General features: G+C 37.9%; 1 protein-coding gene across 1 annotated transcript; it reads left to right on the plus strand.

Annotated features, from left to right (window-relative positions):
• Positions 1 to 3,691: 3,691 nt before the first annotated feature.
• LOC131971938 (taste receptor type 1 member 1) lies at positions 3,692 to 19,106 on the plus strand. The gene is made up of 11 exons (XM_059333624.1): positions 3,692 to 3,873; positions 4,278 to 4,593; positions 4,751 to 5,476; positions 5,993 to 6,199; positions 6,436 to 6,556; positions 14,767 to 14,869; positions 15,280 to 15,595; positions 15,709 to 16,434; positions 17,050 to 17,256; positions 17,491 to 17,611; positions 18,178 to 19,106. The coding sequence occupies exons 1-11, from the start codon at positions 3,692 to 3,694 to the stop codon at positions 19,104 to 19,106; spliced, it is 3,954 nt and encodes a 1,317-aa protein (XP_059189607.1).
• The last annotated feature ends 2,470 nt before the right edge of the window (positions 19,107 to 21,576 follow it).

A 21,576-nucleotide genomic window follows, 5' to 3' on the forward strand; every position in this document is an offset into this window, starting at 1 on the left:
TGCCTATCTACTTACACCAGGAGTGCAGTGAGCCTGTGTAGATCAAAGCAGGATGTCAGTGGCCCTTAACTAGTAACTAAAACTAGGCTAGAGTGTAGGCTTACATCATGCCATATTTATTCTTATTTAACAGCCGTCAAAAGCCTATTTGTGCTGTTGGCTAGTTTGAATACATACATTTTTGTAAAATTTGATTTCACTCTTTTAGCATGCAGGTTTATTAAATTATTCAAATAGAAATCACAAAAAGAATATCTTAATTGCACGGCATCGATGTGACCGCACGCATCACAGGGTTAAATTCCAGTATTTATGAAGTGGTTTAGAGAAGACACTGATTGGATGGCTAGCACTTCTTTTCTGGAAACAACACCTTCTACCTTCCTATTGTCAATATAGGAAAGCCATACCTCTTCTAAATGCCCATGGTCTCTAGTTTGTGGTTGTAAAATTTAATGAGGCTATGATTATCCTAGAGGTCACAACACATAATTTTATATAGTGTGATCAAGTATTTAAAAAAAAAAATACTCTCACTGCAATGACTCCCATGGACATTGTCACACTACATATGTCACACTATAAAATTGGGTTCATTGAATCTACATGAGTCTCAGGTTTCCAGTGATATATAATTTATGCAATTTCGAGACTGTTTACAGTATGCAGAAATATTCAAATGCAATCAGTGAAAAAGAAACCATAGAACCCATTTTCATTTTGATATATTGAGGTCAGAGGTCAATTTTTCCCTCCCTATAATATAGGCTAATTTTGGAGCTTTCGCCACCTTTACCATGCCATTCATCAAGAGATCATGTAATGGGTGGTTCCTGTTGATTTTTTAGATCTTTAGATCTATATTAAGATCTTCTCTCTCCATAGCCTTAATGGGAAGATACTGTGAAATATTTTCAGATTATTCAGTTCCAAAACATTTTCTGGAAAATAAACCATAGAATAATATACTTTTTTTTTTATCAGATTTTAGTTTTTGTTAGTATACAGGGTTTCCTCTACATATCATAGTGTTTCATTCACTCAAAAAAGTGTTGTCTCTGAACATAATCCAGGCAGTGATTACCTTATCACCACACAACAGAACACAATTATTAAACAGTAATATACAAACATAATTTGCAGGAGAAAGGGTTGCTGTGAGACACAAAGGTGAGGAGATCTTTAGGCTATAACAAAATAAACAGCCAAACGTATGGTAAAAGTATAGTAAAAGTAATATGGTATGATATGATATGATATGGTGAATCATAAATTGTATGGTGAATGTTATGTTTCTGAATATGGGGCTGTATTAAATCCTGTGCAGTCTGTCTATCAGTGAATACACTGATCATATTGAAGCAATACGGAAATGATCAGGCCTCATTCAACAATGATTCAATATGATTTAGCCAGCCCAAAAGGTTTGGTAGAAAGATTTCTCTACAATGAACAGGGTCAGACATTTGGTTAATAGTAAACTGTAAGTCAGAGATGGTTTGGTTTCTCTCAATTTTCCACAATTTCCTGTAGGTGAAGACAGACCTAAGGAACAGGCTGCAGGGGGACCATCTGGCAGCATGCATGCTCCTCATCATCAACGGGCCACCACTGAAGGACTTCCCTTATGACAGAGCCTTAGAGCTCTTTTTCAAAAAACCAAAAAAAATGAAGTGCTCTCAGCCAAGCTGCAAACTGTGCCATTAGATTAGGCAGTTGTGTATGTGCTTGCTACAGTACAAACATTCAGTTTGTAGTCATTATTTCAAATGTTAAAAAATTTCAATTTGCTGTGAGACAGAAGGGCACAGTTGTGTATGTAGTTGTGCTACAGCCTTGTATTTTTTACATTGTAGCTATTTTCTTCAAATGGATGGACTGCCTTTTTCTTTTGTACACATTATATGCAGGAAAAGATGTTTTGATTTGACTGTATTCAGTTTGACTAATTTAGTTATTGCACTTATATCTTTAATTTGTTGTTGTGTTTGTTGTTTTGGCCTAGTGATACTGAAGATCCTATTTTTCAATTATTATTTTCAATTCATGTACCGGAAACCCTAAATAATGTATTCAGAAAAACATTACGTTTGAAATAGTCATAATTTCACGTTTCAAGATTCAAACTTTATTTAAAAATTAATGTTGTCGTCATTGTCATCCCCCCTTCCACTCGGACAGACCTCCCCCACGGTTTTAAAAAAATCCTGGAAGAAACCCTGGTATAAATTCTTCTATATTTCTATATCTATATTTCTATATTTGTCTTGGGCTTGTTACTACACGCTGTAATGATGTCTGTGAGCAAAAAAAGAAGAAATTATTTGACCAAGCATAACAAGTAGGTCTGTGCTCCTACCAGGAGGAATTCAAATTCGGGTTTGAGTCTTCACCATTTATCATATTCATCTGCTGGGTCTTTGCAAATTTTCCTATTTCAGATTTACCTGTGTGGTTTATTGTTAAATCATGCCGTGATAATTTCTAAGAGGATGTGGTCACTCAGCATAACAAAAGATACTTGGTTGGATTAACTTAATTTGTCTGTATTTGCTTGTGACTATCCCGTATGATCCTGTATACTTTATGAGATCATTCTTGCAGTGTGACTTTCTACTGAAGGGCCATTAAATTTTTAAACTAACTGCAAAAGGTATTGGTTACCAGCCATAAGTTGTTTTAGTTGTTATCAAAAAAGAACAAATAAATAAAAGAAAACATTCAGTTGTTACACTCAATCTATTTTGAACACCTCGCCTTGCAGAGAAAGCTAGCTACAGCTAGTTGGCTTTGTATACAAGTATATTCAGACAGTAGGCTACACTACACCTACACCTTCTTCCTTGGAAGGAACCTGGCTGGCATTGGGCGAGAGGCGGGGTACACCCTGGACAGGTCGCAAGACAGCAGGGTTTGGTAAAAAGCAGCTCTTAGACTGAGTAATGACTGCATGCATCACCACAGGTCACCAGCAAGCTTCCGTCTGTATTTTCTGAGTGCCGTGTTAATCAAAGAGTCGGTACTTAGACTATGCTGGGTTGTGATATTCAATGAAAGTGATGTACCAAAAATTGACCGAAAGGGAACTGAATTATAGTCATCACATTTTGGCTCAAGGGATACATAATAAGGACTATATACTTCCAAAATGAATATTGGAGCTGCATTTTGTGTTTGCTGCTAATTAGCAAATATTGTCACATTGTCATTGTAAGCATATAAGCATGCTGATGTTAGCATTTAGCTAAAAGCATCATGAATCAGAATCAGAATAGCCTCACAATGGCAGAAATCATGGATTGGTATGGAAAAATAAGCTTTAGGCTAAAGATATTACATGTTTGTCATTAGGGTTTTTTTGTCATTCATATATGTCACACTGAGTGAATTTAAAAATTAAAGTGAATTTTGGCTAAAGGTGTGAAATCCACATTGTTTGAAAGGATTACGACATTTATTCATGATGACTGTTAAACCTTCTGTGTATACATCACAGGAATTCTGTGCAGCAGCATTTCGATTATTTTTGCATGCCGATTTGTTTATTCTCCTCCAACCATTTATAGGTACGTACTCCATTGTCACGTGCATGGAAATTATTTCTGGGGCTTAGCCATCACCACAGTCGGACAACTTATTACATGCTGAGGCAAATGTCATTAGAGTTCACATCAGATCGGTAAAGACAATGATGAAGCATTTTCTGGTTTCTTTATGTCTACTGGGAACATTTCTGCATGCCTTGGCTCAATGCACTGTCCCAGCCTCAGCATTTCAGCTGGAAGGAGATTATTTGTTAGGAGGACTTTTTGATATCCATTATGTCAGTGACTCTGTTTATCATGACAGACCAGAAGCCATCGACTGCTCCAGGTGAGTCTGCAATAAATCTGAGTGGGTAGCTTCTGAGGTTGAAAGTAGTGAAGAACCAGAAGTGCAACACACTTATTTTTTTACATTCTCAAGCTTTGCCACAAGCATCAGACCGATAGTTATAGTTTAACAGCATGTTGCCCTGACTCCAATCCATTTACCTGCTACATTATGTGCTTGCAATTCTGACAATAGTCCTTCTTCCATGGTATCTGTTCTGTAACATCCACATACAGAAGTTCTAATAATGATAATGTTATTTAAGCCTTCACTAAACATCAATGTTTAAAACACTAAGACAAAACTTGCAAAGAAAACTTTCCAATGTCACACTAAAACAAATTATGTGTAAATTCCAAAGTGACTTAACTTGTTAAACAACGTTGTACTTTCTCTGCTCACAGTCAAACCTTCCTTCTCACAAATTATCGAAAGTTTCAGTTGATGAGATTCTCTGTGGAGGAAATCAATAACTCTACCAACCTCCTGCCAAATGTTTCTCTCGGCTATGAGATATTTGACCACTGCTCAGATATGTACACATTTCCAAATGTTTTCCCACTAATCTCAGTTGATGGCTTGATCCAACCATGGGATGAACCACATGATCATCAAGCACATAAGATCAATGTGTCAAGTGTGATGGCAGTGGTCGGTCCTATGTCAAGCACTCAGACCCTGACTTTAGCCCCACTGTTCATGGTGGACTTCATTCCTATGGTAAGTTTTCCCAATAGTTTTTTCACATTTTTTCCTGACATACCTAGTGTAAAAACAGACTTACAATGTCAGTATTAATTTATTGTAAAGTGGGTTTTAACATTACATTTAAGACTTTGTCACTGAAAATAATGTCTTTTTATTACTCTTTTAACAGGTCAGTTATGGAGCTTCTAGTTCTGTCTTGTCAATGAAGCAGAATTTTCCCTCTTTTGTTAGAACAGTGCATCCTAATAAAGAAGCCATAGAAGTGATTTTTAACATCTTGCAGCACTTCAACTGGCGCTGGGTTGCTTTCCTTAACAGTGATAATGACTATGGCATAGATGGCCAGGATTTATTCATAAAGAGGATTAAGGACACTGAGATCTGCCTGGCGTACACTAAAACCCTCAATCAATATACAGAGTACTCCCATGTATTCAAACAGATAGAGGCACAGAATATCACCACTATTATTGTTTTTGCTCCAAAAATGTTTGCTGAAGTTCTCATTGAGTCAGCAATACGACTAAATGTCAGCAAAAAGGTGTGGATAGCAGTTGAGGCATGGTCCTTAAACAAGATACTTTCCAAGAAGAAAGGAATCAAAAATATTGGGACTGTAATTGGAGTATCTCAGCCAGTTCTGGAAATACCTGGTTTCAGTGATTTTGTCCACTCTTCCAAAAGCCAGACTCACTGTGAAAATGCAGGACAGCAGGAGTTTTGTAATCAGATTTGCAACTGCAGCAGCCTGAGTGCAGAAGAAATCCTTGCTGTGGACCCATCTTACTCTTTTCCTGTTTATTCTGCTGTATATGCCATCGCTCATGCCTTACACAATGCCTTGCAATGTGGAGTTGATAAATGTAACGGAAATATTCCAGTGTCTCCACAAATGGTAAGTTTACAAATAATTATTTAGATTTTGCTCATTTTAGATGGTACGATTTTTCTACTTTGCTATCATATACAACAGATGTAACAACTGAAGCACATTTTTATCCATCACTTCCCAGGGAAAGGCAGGGAAATTTTTACTATTTTACTATTTATGATGTATCATTATAGAGACTACTAATTAAAAATAGCTTCAACTTCACCAGCTGCAATATTAACGTGATTAACACATTAATTAGAATGCATTATTAATCATAATCCAACAAAATAATGCACTTGATTCTGAAATTAATTTGACATAGTAATAACTTATTTTTGGTACTCCATATATTTATTTAAGGCTAATACTTTTGCGTTTTTATTAAGCAAACTTTTAAATGAAGGAATTCTAATTGTAACAGAGTATCACTTCACTGAAGTATCATTACTTTTACTTAAGTAAAATGTCTTATTATTTCTTGCACACCTGTGAACACATTAAAGGTATGCTGATTTAAACTTTGTCTACCCACACCAGGTTCTCGCAGAGCTGAAGAAGTCAAATTTTACACTTTTAAACCAGAGTATTTGGTTTGATGAATATGGTGACCCCAACTACGGATCCTATTCTATAGTTTTCTGGAACCACGAAGGTGATGCAGAGAAGATTGGTTTTTATCATTTTTATCCATGGGTCAGGTTTTCCATCAACAACACCAAAATTCACTGGTTCACAAAGGGAGAGGTAAGTTTATTATTGTTATTATTAGTAGTAGTTGTGCCATATAATATAAACAGGGTATAATGATACAAAATAATTTGTTTTTAGATTGTTTGTTTTAAAATCAGAATCATGGTGTTATTAGCCTAGATGCCTATGTATAAGTTGTCTAATAGTGTGGTTGCATTCACAGCACCTCCTATCCTCACAATACTTTTTCTAGTTAACTTACAATGCTGCTAAATAATTGTCCTATACAGGTGCCTACTTCACTGTGTTCTGCAGAATGTCCTGTTGGACATGCAAAAAAGCAAGACGGAATCCACAAATGCTGCTTTGATTGTGAAATGTGTTCTACTGGAACTTATGTCAACAGTACGGGTAAGTTATTATACACGAGAGAAAGAAAATTAGTAAAAGCAGTACCAGCCAAACAAATAGGTGGGCACACCACTAACACTAATCTAAAAAACTTTGTTACATACATTACAAAGTTACATTTATTTTTAACCTTAACTGTACTGAAAACCTAAACTTTCTTTGTTTAAAATAGAAGATCCCTCTATGTGCATCGCCTGCAAAGAGACAGAATGGTCCACAGAAGGAAGTACATCCTGCAATCTGCGGGTGGTGGAGTACATCCCATTCACAGACGGTGGCGCTATAGTCATCATGGTCGGAGCTTTGGTCTTGGTCTGCCTCACACTAGCCATGTCTGCTCTCTTTGCCATCAACTACAACACACCTGTTGTCAGATCTGCTGGGGGACCAATGTGCTTCTTAATTTTAGGCTGCCTCAGTTTATGTAGTCTCAGTATATTCTTTTACTTTGGCAAGCCAATCATTTCTTTTTGTATCTTAAGGTTCTTACCATTTCTCCTGTTCTACACTGTTTGTCTAGCATGTTTTGTTGTGCGCTCTTTTCAAATTGTTTGTATTTTCAAAATAGCTGCCAAGTTCCCTAAGCTTCACAGTTTGTGGGTGAAATATTATGGACAATGGCTGGTCATCACTGTGGCATTTGCTACTCAGGCAGTCTTACTTCTTATTGGCTATATCTGTGCCCCTCCCAAGCCTTACAATGAAACATTTTTGTATCCAGATAAAATCATACTTGGTTGTGACATTAATCCCATAGCATCATCTGGTCCTGGAGTTTTACTTGTATTCTTGTGCTCTCTTTGCTTTATTTTCTCCTACATGGGGAAAGACCTCCCCAAAAATTACAATGAGGCCAAAGCAATAACCTTCTGCCTGCTCCTGCTGATCTTCACCTGGATCATCTTTGCCACTGTGTACTTGCTTTACCGTGGCAAATACATCGCAACAGTTAACGCCCTGGCTGTACTCTTCAGCCTCTACTCTTTTCTATTATGGTATTTCTTCCCGAAATGCTACATCGTAATTTTTCAACCCCACAAAAACACACAGGAATACTTCCAAGGTCTCATTCAGAGTTATACCAAAACAATTAGTCAGTAGTAGCTTCCAGTAAGAATGTTTTAGTGTATACAAAATAAATTATGTTCCTCAGCCTTTTTGCCAATGGTTGAACTTATTAGAGTATACTGCAATTCAAATCTTTGTCTCTGTGATTTTCCAGTTTTGTAAACTAATGTTTTGTTTGTTCAGTTTTGAGACATATACCAATAAACAAAGCCTTGAAGTTAGCGAAAGAATATGCACCCTGACTCTGACTGTAACACTTGTTATAAGTAAATTTGAAGATACTCAACTGTGCTTGTCTCATTGAAGAAATACAGCATTTTTGGAAAATGCTTATACATATTTCTTGTGCAAAGTTACATTGTCTTACAGTCGTTCTATTTGCCTGGTCAGCTCATCATAAGCTTAAGGGCACCACTACCAATGCCCCTTCAGAGGCTGTCAAGATATCTGAAGGCAAATGGGCTCTATTGGTACCCACAAGTCTCCTCTTTACAATTGCATTTAACCTCTATGATGATAAAATGCAGCTTAAGGCAAATACCACAAAGTTTTCCTCATGCATTATTTTATCCTAGTGTATTTGACTATTTCAGCATTCTGGGGTCACTAAACAGTCTGTGAATTGCATGAATTGGATATCACTGGAAAGCTGAGACTTGATGAGATTAGCCAGTTCATTTCGTTGAGAGCATTTGTTGAATCCTGCCCTCCCTATATAAAATTACCATTATGTATAGCTTTCCTACCTAGTATATTGACAATAAGGGTGCTTCGCAGCAGTTTACAGAAGTGCTCATCATCCAACCAAATCACAGCATGGATTTTCTATGTTGTTCTAAAGGTCTTATTATCCATTCTCAAAATGAAAAAATTGCCTAATTCACCACCAAATGTGCGTAACAATTGATTTCCACCCAAAAATTGCTGCCACAAGTGGCACATAGTTGCACAGACTTCAGAAAGCCAAAGAGTAATGTTCTAAACCCTTATATACCTGAAAAGGTTAAATTAATTGATGAATTAAGTCATTTTTATTGAAAATGTATGACCAGAATAACTTGACACAGTGGTGAGCTGCATCTCAAATAAATCTTCAGGTCCCAAGAGCAAAAATCCACTGCCCACAACCCCCAATTCTCAATAAAAAAAGGGGCAGAATGAAAAGGGGCTTGGTTTCCCCTTGGTTGTGATTTCTCCCTTTTTGCAATCAAGTTTATTAAATTGTTTCAATAGAAACTACTAATAAACATAAACAAGAATAACTTAATGCTGTGTCGTGGCAATTTTGGCAACTGCACTAAGTTAATGGGTGAGCTGGCCAAAAACAAAGCACTCAATACTCAGTTCAGCAAGATTTATTAGCACATTCGTATTCCATACACCGCACAATTCCGAATGGCTCTTTTACAGTACAACAAAGTCCCATACACCGCTCGACTTATATCTGTTGTAGTTCCCAGCATTGATTCTTTAGTAAGCCTCAATGTGGCCCTATCTTCCTGCCCTATGCATCACATCAGGACAGAGCCCACTGTTCAACACGTTCCCTTTAGTCATGGTGTTAGAACAGTTGAGTTCAAAGAGCGAGTTCCCAAAAGGCTTTGTGTCTTGAATACCAAGTAGGTCGACACCTACTTCATGTCCCACCATGCAGGAGACACCAAATTTCCTCCACAGCTGATATATGTGGCAGGGATTACTAGAATCATCACACTGGCATGATTGCATGCATCATAGGGTTACATTTCTATATTTCTGAAGTGCTTTAGAGGAGATGCAGATTGGATTACAAGCAAAACCTTCTTATTGACTGATACAGACCCCAGCATGCAGAAGCTTCCAAATACGATAGGTGAAATGAATACATGTCTGTAAAAATATGCCCACTTCTTGGGGTTACCCAAAGAGCTAATTTTCATATAGATATCTCAAGGTCAGAGGTGAATGGACCACTTAAAAATGCAGTTATTATTATATATATATATATATATATATATATATATATATATATATATATATATATATATATATATATGTATAGGACGCACAGATGCGCCACCAACACGCACCAACAGCCTCATTGACAGCCATATTAAAAACGCAGGAAGATTTCTGTAGAAAATTTCTTCATTTTTCTTCACAAAAAACATATGTAGCTGTTCAGAAAGAACTCAGGACGCTCAAAGTGAAGTCGGATCAATGATAGGTATTATGGTTTTGCCAAAAATGCTTTTTTTTTCGAGGCCAGAAATTCCAGTCTGTCTGTCATTCTACAGCTGCAGTTAATTCTGTTGATTGCTCTGCCTTTGATCCTTTGATGTGATTACATGCATTAGCGTGCACACTCCTCCAGATACACATGCTTCACACACACGCAGGGTATTTTATGCCAGCGCACTATACTAAATCGCCTTAAACGAGTCGCCTGTGCCTGCATTAAGACTGATAAATAGGCATGCGTACAGACACGCATATTGCGAGTACACCAGATAATAACGGGGTGACGGGTGAAAAGTGTCATGCCACGTGCGAACGTAGCGGACGCCTGTGCGCACGCTCGTCTCAATGTACAAATAATGATTTACTTTATGACGACAAACTTTGAGTTTAACAGCTGCTTCGCTTCACAATTCAAGCAGTCCATGTATTACCAAGAGAGACGATGAGACAGTTTAGGCTGTCTCCAAGCGTTGGCTTTAGGACAATAACACACACACGGCGTTAATGCATGTCACGCGTGTACGCCTATAACAGTATATCAGGACTGGACCATTGCTCAGACGTCAAACTGAGGAAGAGGCTGTGCGCATTTACCCACGAGGTCCACTGGATCATCAGGACCTGACAGTTATTCATTCTCTATGTTCTGCAGCATATCTACACAGATCAGCTGTTACACATAGCAGACGCGTAGCCAGTAAAGGTGCGTCAGCTGCAATGGCCTGCCTATTTTACTCACTGGCCCACCCAGCCAAGTTTGCTAAAAACTTATTTTGTTACAAAAAATATAAACATGTATTTAAGAAAGGAAATAAATGTATAATTGTATTTGTAAACCGGCCCGTGTGGGATGAGCCTCTCCACACCCTGGAACTGTGTTTTGTTTTTTTAATTTATTGGTGAAATGACGTAACAAACAAGGTGACATGAGGGACAAATACATTACACCATGTGGACCACAAGCAGAGACAGCAGACATACAGCGCAAACAACAACAAAGAAAAACATAAATGTACAACAATTTGCACAGAGGCATCACAGGTGTATGTGCGTGTGTGTGTGTGTGTGTGTGTGTGCGTGTGTGTATGTGGATGAGAGGCAGATGCTACAACATATATATAAATATATATAACATCTGCGTTGTGTTGTTTATGATGATGTAGGGCAGAGGAGGGACCAGTCGGACACGGGTGGTCGCTATATTTGCGGCTCGGACCGCGTCGTTCTTTATTTCTCACAACGGCTGCTCAACCTTAAACAGTACAAGTAAACACTGGCGTAAGACAACAGAAAGTCTTAAGGCCGGTGTTGTGTCCTTACTGGTTTTCATACTAACTGGTTGCCGTAGGCTATGATCTGCTTATTTTCTGTTACACGTGAGCTGTCCGTGGTACTGAAACAACACTTGCCGTTAATGTGAGAATTCTGTCTGATGCAGACCTATGTTATGCTGTGTGTTAACATCTTATCTACTGTTTGGGTTTAACTCTAACTAATGTTGTGATGTGAATAAGCCATATGGACCGACTGTGCTTAATTGTTTTTAGTAGCCCATTTTTTCGCACAGAAGGCAAATTTCATCCATACTCCATTGTATATGGTCAATTTATTATAAATGAAAGTGTGTGTTGTTCTGTCATAATTCATACATCTGCTGGTTGTTTTCATTCTTCGATTTGCTTTTCCGGCAAATTTGTATGATCTGCGCATGTTCTGTTACGCATGAGCTGTCCGTAGTACTGAAACAACAATCGCCATTAATGTGAGAATTCTGTCTGATGCAGGCTATGTTATGCTGTGCCTTAACACCTTCTCTATTGTTTGGGTTCATCCGTAGTCGGCACTTTGTGCAATAAAATTATTTATTGTGCCATGCAATAGAGCCGATACGCATGTTTTGTCTTTACTGTTGTACTGTGAACAGCCTTAATAGCTCTATTGGGAGAGCTTGTGTTATAGGCAGTGTTTTGCTGTAATTTCCTTTGTAATGCATAATGTTGCAAAGTAAAATAGTCACTGTTTTTCCAGTTTGTCTATATTTGTCATTTTTATAGTTCTAAATTTTCTAAATGTCCTTTTTCTGGGAAAAGATGGCCCATCCACTTTTGTACTGGCCCACCCGAAATATTATTTCTGCCTTTGCCACTGACACATAGTCTCAGGTTCATACGGGATTGTTTATAAGAAAGCATAAGTTATAGATGAAGAGAGAGACTATCTTGTACGTACCAGATAAACTTAAAGTTTTTCCAGCCAAAACCTTAATTAGGCTGTTTTGAGGGAAGTGCCTGACGCAGGATATAAAGGGAAGTGAAAGTCAGCATAAACAAAATGTTTTACCTTATTAGTTAACTACAAATGCCTGTAAAACATAATGGAACTGTGCATAGGTGCCGAATTGGGTTAAACAGTGTAGATATAAGGTCTGATGGAATCATATTGTGAAGAGACTGCGTTGTCCACATGGCTACTTAATATTCATTGAATGCATCCACATGGCTATTTAATATTAATTAACATAGCGATTATGGTGTCTGCAGGCAGGTAAACCTACCAAATTACAGCTGGTGCCTAATGAACTGTATGTCCACGTGCGAAGCTGGGAACTGGCTGTGAGCTTCGCACTTTACTATTACTATTTTTAAGTAGCTGAAATTATTTTAATTATCCCTTTCACCCTTGCTATCATTAAATATCAATTCGATATCATGCAAACCTAGAGAGAGAGAGACAGAGAGAGAGAGAGAGAGAGAGAGAGAGATTCAGCAAATAATTCTACTTTGAGATTGAGGAGTACCTCTTTCCTTCATAAATTGATGCACCACCTCTGCTAGCCCTGTACCAAGATGGCGGCGCTTTAGGCACGTCCCTCCACAGTCGATGCGGCGTCTATATATCTATGGGAGAGACAGCTGCCCCCCGCAACGTCATTCTGGCTGCTTGCTGCTTCCCCTCATTCTCCTCCTCTTCTTCTTTTCCTTCCACTGCCCCCACAGGTCACAAAGAAGTTTGGATAGCTCACAAATCTTGAGAAATATCGTCAAGTTTAATCTTGCGAGATCTCGTGGCACGAGATCTCGTCAGACCCCTAATTAATTTACTTTTTTATCAAAATAAATTTGGTCTTAAGGTGGTGTTTTAGTTAATTGCTTTTTTTGTTAGCATATACTTTTTATTAATATAATTTATTTTGTACAGTCTTGTAACCATGGCAATGAAGCTTTGCAATGATGTTTGTCAGCAAAAAAAGACTGACCAAACAGAACAAGTAGTGCTGTGTTTCTGCCAGGAGGATTTCAAATCCGCGTTTGAGTCTCCACCATGTATCATGTTCATCTGCTGGGTCATTGCAAATTTTCCTATTTCAGTTTACCGGTGTGGTTTAATGTTAAATCATGCAGGGATCATTTCTGAGAGGATGTGGTCACTCAGCATAACAAAAGTGTGTATTTGTTTGTGACTATCCTGTGTAATCATATGTACATGGTGAGATCATTTTTATAGTATGACTTTCTTCTGAAGAGCCATTTTCAATTTTGCAACTAACTGCAATATTATTGGTATTGGTTAACAGCCATAAGTTGTTTTATTTATAGAAAATAATGTATCAAGAAAAAACAAAATGCTCAGTTCTTACACTCTTCACCTCTTTGGGAACACCTCACTTTGGTACAGCACAATTGGCACTAGTTCTGTCACTAGATCTGAGAACCCAGTGTTTCACTGCAGCTTTTCTCAGTTTCACTTGGGATGTGAACTGTGTTTGGTGCTTCTGCAGGGTTTTTCTTTGATCCTGGTGTTCCCTCAATGTCAGGCAAAGTCACTGCATGCAGAAATTTTAAAAAGTTTTCTGGCAGCCAGGCCGGGCAGCTTGCACCCCCAACTTATTAGTTCTACATTAAGGAACCAGGCTAGAAAGAGATTAAGGAAGTTGTAAAGTAGCAAGATCTTCCTCAGCCGCAGTACCCAGCAGAGTTCCATATAATACACCTGGCTGCTTGGAGCACACAGGGGCAGCCATGCTCCTAAGAGAAGCAATGGACGACAAGGGGACCTGGTGGTCCTGTGGTTGGACCTCGCTAATACTTATGGATCCGTACCACACAAATTGGTTGATCAGGCTCTATGGAGACACCATTTTCCAAACAAGGGGAATTGACCTCATCCATGATTACTAAAACAATATCCAGACTAGGGTTACTTCTAGTGGTACAACATTGGAGTGGCAAAGGCTTGAGAAGGGAATTATTACCGGCTGCACCATCTCAATTCATGAAAATGTTGGCAAGGCTCCATAAGCGTAGTTTTAAGGCTTTGATATATCAGCATGCCGTAGGTTTTATGGCCCTTGCCATATGATGGTCCGATGTCAACTTTGGAAGCTCTGGAGAAGATATTCAGCAGCTATCTGCAAAGGTGGATTGGCCTGCCAAGTATCCCAGGTACTGGTGCTCATTTACCACATCAGATTCCTGGTCCATGCTGTTTATTACACCTTTCCTATACAGCTAACCATCACATATGGGGCAAGAGCAAAACACCCACCTGCCCTCTAGATGCAGGAAGAGGGTCCCTTCAACAGCTCTTAACAGCTGCCCGAAAACCTTGGCTGATAGGCGTAACCACTGGCCAGGTCTCAAGGTAATAGCAGAGTGTGCAGAAGCATTTTAGATTATTTTTGCATACAGATTTGTGTATTCTCCTCCAACCATTTATAGGTACATATTCCATTGTCACGTGCATGGAAATTATTTCTGGGGCTTAGCCATCACCACAGTCGGATAACTTACTAGATGCTGAGGCAGATGTCATTAGAGTTCACATCAGATCGGTAAAGACAACAATGAAGCATTCTCTGGTTTCTTTATGTCTCCTGGGAACATTTCTGCATGCCTTGGCTCAATGCACTGTCCCAGCCTCAGAATTTCAGCTGAAAGGAGATTATTCGTTAGGAGGACTTTTTGATATCCATTATGTCAGTGACTCTGTTTATCATGACAGACCAGAAGCCATCGACTGCTCCAGGTGAGTCTTGCAATAAATCTGAGTGGGTAGCTTCTGAGGTTGAAAGTAGTGAAGAACCAGAAGTGCAACACACTTATTTTTTTACATTCCAGAGCTTTGCCACAAGCATCAGGCCAATAGCTATAGTTTAACAGCATGCCTCAAATCCAATCCAGTTACTTGCTACATTATCAAAGGTGCTTTACAATGCAATTCTGACAATAGTCCTTCCATGGACTCTTTTGTAACACGCATACAAAAGTCCTAATAATGATAATGCTATTTAAGCTTTCACCAAACATCAGTGTTTAAAGCACTCAGGCAAAACTGTTGCAAAGAAAAGTTTCCAACGGCACACTAAAACAGAATATAAATTGTAAATTGCAAAGTGAATAAACTCCACTTTCCTGTTGTACTTTCTCTGCTCACAGTCAACCCTTCTATCTCACAAGTTATCGAAAGTTTCAGTTGATGAGATTCTCTGTGGAGGAAATCAATAACTCTACCAACCTCCTGCCAAATGTTTCTCTCGGCTATGAGATATTTGACCACTGCTCAGATGTGCACAGTTTTCCAAATGTTCTCAAATTCATCTCAGTCAATGGCTTGATCCAACCTTGGGGTGAACCACAAGATCAACAAGCACAAAAGTCCATTGTGTCAAAAGTGATGGCAGTGGTCGGTGCTTTTACAAGCTCTCAGACCCTGACTTTAGCCCCACTGTTAATGTCAGACTTCATTCCCTTGGTAAGTTTCTCAACTGTTGAAAAAAATGGAAACAGTGATTGTAAAATGGATTTTAACATTATATTTAAGACTTTGTCACTAAAAATAATGTCTTTTTATTACTCTTTTAACAGGTCAGTTATGGAGCTTCTAGTTCTGTCTTGTCAATGAAGCAGAATTTTCCCTCTTTTGTCAGAACAGTGCATCCTAATAAAGAAGCCATAGACGTGATTTTTAACATCTTGCAGCACTTCAACTGGCGCTGGGTTGCTTTCCTTAACAGTGATAATAATTATGGCATAGATGGCCAGGATTTATTCATAAAGAGGATTAAGGACACTGAGATCTGCCTGGCGTACACTAAAACCCTCAATCAATATACAGAGTACTCCCATGTATTCAAACAGATAGAGGCACAGAATATCACCACTATTATTGTTTTTGCTCCAAAACTTTTTGCTGAAGCTCTCATTGAGTCAGCAATACGACTAAATGTCAGCAAAAAGGTGTGGATAGCAGATGAGGGATGGTCCTTAAATAAGGTACTTCCCAAAAAGAAAGGAATCAAAAATATTGGGACTGTAATTGGAGTATCTCAGCCAGTTCTGGAAATACCTGGTTTCAGTGATTTTGTCCACTCTTCCAAAAGCCAGACTCACTGTGAAAATGCAGGACAGCAGGAGTTTTGTAATCAGATTTGCAACTGCAGCAGCCTGAGTGCAGAAGAAATCCTTGCTGCGGACCCATCTTTTTCTTTTCCCATTTATTCTGCTGTATATGCCATCGCTCATGCCTTACACAATGCCTTGCAATGCGGAATGAATAATTGTAACGGCAATATTACAGTGTATCCACAAATGGTAAGTTTACAAATAATGTGATTATTTAGATTTTGCTCATTTTCGCTGTATGATTTTTCTGCTTTGTTATCATATACAACAGATGTAACAACTGAAGCACATTTTTACCCGTCACTTCCTAAAACCTCTATAGTGAGGAATCACACTGAAGTTCCTCACTCCAAATGGATATGTTTAACTTTGAAAATAAATTGTCCTTTGAGTATTTCCCTTTTCTGCTACTTAATACTTCTACTCTGCTACATCTCAAAGGGAATTTTTTTCCTATTTATGATGTATTATTGAGACTACTAATTGAAATTAACTCCATCTTCACCAGCTGCAATTTTGAAGTGATAAACACATTAATTATAATGCATTATTAATCATAATCCAACAATATAATTAACATGATTCTGAAATGTATTCTGCATAATAAGTACTTTTACTTTGGTACTCCATGTATTTATTTAATTCTAAAACTTTTGCATTTTAAATGAAGCAAACTTTTTAATGAAGAACTTTTACTTGTTACTTAACTTTAGTCGTATTACTTTTAATTAAGTAAAATATTTTCTTTCACCACTGTCAACACATAAAAGTAAAACTGATTTAAACTTTGTCTACCCACACCAGGTTCTAGCAGAGCTGAAGAAGTCAAACTTTACACTTTTAAACCAGAGAATTCAGTTTGATGTGAATGGTGACCCCAACTACGGATCTTATTCTATAGTTTTCTGGAACCACGAAGGTGATGCAGAGAACATTGGTTTTTATGATTTTTATCCATGGGTCAGGTTTTCCATCAACAACACCGACATTCAGTGGTTCACAAAGGGAGAAGTAAGTTTAGTATTAATATTATTATTATCATTATTACTATTTGTGCAGTATAATATCAGTGTATGATGATCAAAAAAAAATGTTTTTAGTGCTTGTGTCAAAAGTTACCTTTGTTTAATAATAGCTGTGACAGGCTTAAAATCCGGATCATGGTGTTATTAGTGTGGTTGTAATCACAACACCATCTTCACAATACTATTTTTAGTTAGCTTACTAAATAATTGTCTTGTACAGGTGCCTACTTCGCTGTGTTCTGCAGAATGTCCTGTTGGACATGCAAAAAAGGAAGATGGAATCCACAAATGCTGCTTTGATTGTGAAATGTGTTCTGCTGGAACTTATGTCAACAGCACAGGTAAGTTATTATACATGAAGGGAGAAAAGAAATTGATTAAAGCAGTTTGGGCAGTCTGGCCTTGATATACGAGTTAGGAGTCTCAATGCTCTTGCTTAGCCTTCTCCTGCTGCTGAGAGAACATTCAAGTGGACACACCCATCTCCACTCTGACTGAATATGCCATAATCCAGAGTTTATGGAATTTATTTGAAAAAAATCAATCCCTTTCCATTTTTTTCCCACTTATTCGGGGCCAGGTCATGGGGGCAGCAGAAAAAGGAAGGCCCTCCAGACATTCATCTCCCCAGCGAGTTATCCAGCTCTAACTGGGGATGCCTGAGCTCCTCACCATATCTCTAAGGCTAATTTCTAATTCTTCATTTTAAAATGACCGTACCTCTGAGAAAGTTAATACTACTAAAAATAATAGCAAGCATGAATTAAACAAGTGCTAATCTAAAAAAACATGCAATATAAAAGGTGAAAAGTGCAGCACTGCTTCTTCAGCTGTCTGATATTTTTAGTTAATTTAAATTAGTACTTTAACCGTACTGAAAACCTATCCTTCCTTTTGTTTAAAACAGAAGATCCCTCCACATGCATTGCCTGCAAAGAGACAGAATGGTCTACAGACGGAAGTACATCCTGCAATCTGCGGGTGGTGGAGTACATCCCATTCACACACAGAGGGGCTATACTGATCATGGCCGGAGTTTTGGTCTTGGTCTGCCTCACACTAGCCATTTCTGCTCTTTTTGCCATCAACTACAACACACCTGTTGTCAGATCTGCTGGGGGACCAATGTGCTTCTTAATTTTAGGCTGCCTCAGTTTATGTAGTCTCAGTGTATTCTTTTACTTTGGGAAGCCAACAATTTCCTTTTGTATCTTAAGGTTCTTACCATTTCTCCTGTTCTACACTGTTTGTTTAGCATGTTTTGTTGTGCGCTCTTTTCAAATTGTTTGTATTTTTAAAATGGCTGCCAAGTTCCCTAAGCTTCACAGTTGGTGGGTGAAATATCATGGACAATGGCTGGTCATCACTGTGGCATTTGCTACCCAGGCACTCTTACTTCTTATTGGCTATATCTGTGCCCCTCCCAAGCCTTACAATGAGACAATTTGGTTACCAGATAGAATCATACTTGGTTGTGACATTAATCCCATAGCATCATCTGGTCCTGGAGTTTTACTTGTATTCTTGTGCTCTCTTTGCTTTATTTTCTCCTACATGGGGAAAGACCTCCCCAAAAATTACAATGAGGCCAAAGCAATAACCTTCTGCCTGCTCCTGCTGATCTTCACCTGGATCATCTTTGCCACTGTGTACTTGCTTTACCAGGGCAAATACATCGCAACACTAAACGCTCTGGCTGTACTCTTCAGCCTCTACTCCTTTCTGTTATGGTATTTCCTTCCCAAGTGCTACATCATCATTTTGCAACCCCACAAAAACACACAGGAGTATTTTCAGGGTCTCATTCAGAGTTATACCAAAACAATTAGCCAGTAGCAGCTTCCAATATGTAGTGCAAGAGTCTCTACAAGCAGAAAACCCGATATGCTACAGGCCTTATAAATATCTGTAATGCAGCTTTTTTAAATGAATAGTATTGAATACTTCTCATTGGCTTCCTTTCAGGGGTTGTCAATGTTTTTACATATATTTAAAGATATGGGTGATTTTATGAGGAATGACAAGAAAAGACAGGAAATAATTTTAAAACAATAAACAGTAATGTAGAACTGTGACACTAACCAAGTTTACACAGGCATCTTTAATCATACTGCTGAATTGAAGATCTCATTAAAGATTGGGAGCATACTGACTGTAATTGTTTTCCTCCAAATTGTTTAGCCAATATGTTTGGCCAAGTTTAAGCAAGCAAATTAAATATTAAATAAGATGAAGAAATCTTTAAACTTTTCTCTGAGAATATGTGCCTGTAGTGACATATGGATTAAATAGAACACTTAAAATTATCTTAAATGTATCCAAGGGGACGAATAAAGCACCTATGTACATAATATATATAAAAAAAATAAGACAACATTGTTGTTGAATTACCAATATACATTTTGCTGTAGGTGAATTACTGCTTTAACATATTTTAAAGTTGTTATTTAACCTCAGAAAGTTTAATGACAATAAGTTACTTCTCTTCAGCCTCAGTAGCAATTCAGATATTTTTCATGTACAATTTTCTGACAGTGAGAGTGAAACAATAAAAACATTAAAATGGAATGTGTTTTTCTCTGTTCATTTTTTTGAGATTGCTGTTACATCAACCTCACCACATGATGGCACCACTTCACAGCCTTGCTATCTACAACCTCCAGAGTTTTGGTTGCATGACTTCATTTTCCTCCAATGTATATGTTAAAGTCAAAGCCTGATAATGATCATATTGTTCTATAAAAATACTTTAATATTCTTGAAACTGGGTGTAATGAATTGCATTTTTATTTACAGAGTGATACACAAGCTCATTGTCAGCCATGACACTAACTGGATGTGCACAGATTTATTGTAGAGTGTTTCATTTGGAGGCATTAAGCACCACTACAGACAGAGATATTGTAAAGCCTGTTCATCTGTGTGCATCCAGGTGACCCTAAAGTTGTTAGTTCCCAGTTGCATTTGCCAGATGTTCTGTTCTATTGATTATTTGGTCAAAGATCCAACTAAGCCAAGTTTTTTTTTTTTAAATGTGTGCCAGGAAGCTTGTCTCATGGCATTTATAAAGCTATTAATTTTTGCTAGGAGGGTGCAACCTTGCCCCTTGATTAACTCTCGTTAGAATCAGAAATACTTTATTTACTTACTTTATCAGAGGAAAATTGGATTACATTAGTGTTAGAATTTAAATACATAATGAAATTCTAAGGAAAAATAGAAATAAGTATGTAAAGATATGTGCCTTATACTACAATATAAAAGAAAATATATGTAAAACAGACATAAGAAATATGTATATGACAACAATGTAAATAATAATAATTCTGAATATGGGATTTATAAAGGAAGAGTGTATGAATATTAATTGTAGTATAAATTGGATTACTAATGCCAGAGTAAACCAGAGTACTGTACAGTTACATTGTTTTTATATTGTCACCCATCAATAACCATTGATAACCATCACCCACTTGTGGTGTTGAAATTAGTGTATTTTTCATGGCTATTTTAATTTCTAAAGTGTATTTATTGAGTTGAAGCAAACGTGTTTTTGTTGTTGTTGTTGTTTTGTTGAAAGGTTTACTTGCTAACATTAAGTCATGGATACAAGTGATGTGTAAGCAACGCTGACCTGAGACAATACTGATGCTCAACCACTTTCTGCATCCATTTCAAAGTCATAGTTTCACGCTGTGATGCTCAGTAAGGCCGGGATGCCCCACAAAGTGAAACGGAAAGCGCCTTGCTGCGGGGGGTATGTGACAATTCCAGAGGGTAAATTGCCATTTTGTTGTAGCTATTCAGTTTCCTGGCAGGGAAGGGGAGGACGGACCGTGAAACTAGGAACGAATTGGTAAATAGTGCCACTTAGCATGGCATATGGCGCGCCTGGAGACCTCAACGCTCAACGCTGACACCAACAAATTGACGATTTCATACCAATTTCAGAGTAACATTCGCCACACACGTTGTCACGCAGAATTTCAGCGGATTCGCCAATATGCGGTCTGTGACAAGTTCAGTACTTGTGTATCTTTCAACAATGTTTGCCTGTTGTTATTAGAGTAACCCAACATTGTGATAACTAGGCCTAATGTAAACTTCAAAAATCGATTAAAAACCATGAAATTGCCGATACTCTGTGTCGAAACATTTTTTATCCAATAACGGTTCAAGCACCCACATTACTATTTTTCTTTTAATTTCTTATTCTGATCAAGTCGATAGAGGCAGCGTTTCTGCTGAGGGGACACATATTTCTGTTTCACAAAATATGGAGCGAGGAAAATCGGAGGAACGCCCC

The sequence above is a fragment of the Centropristis striata genome, chromosome 5 (assembly GCF_030273125.1).
Source record: "Centropristis striata isolate RG_2023a ecotype Rhode Island chromosome 5, C.striata_1.0, whole genome shotgun sequence".
Taxonomy (NCBI): Eukaryota; Metazoa; Chordata; class Actinopteri; order Perciformes; family Serranidae; genus Centropristis; species Centropristis striata.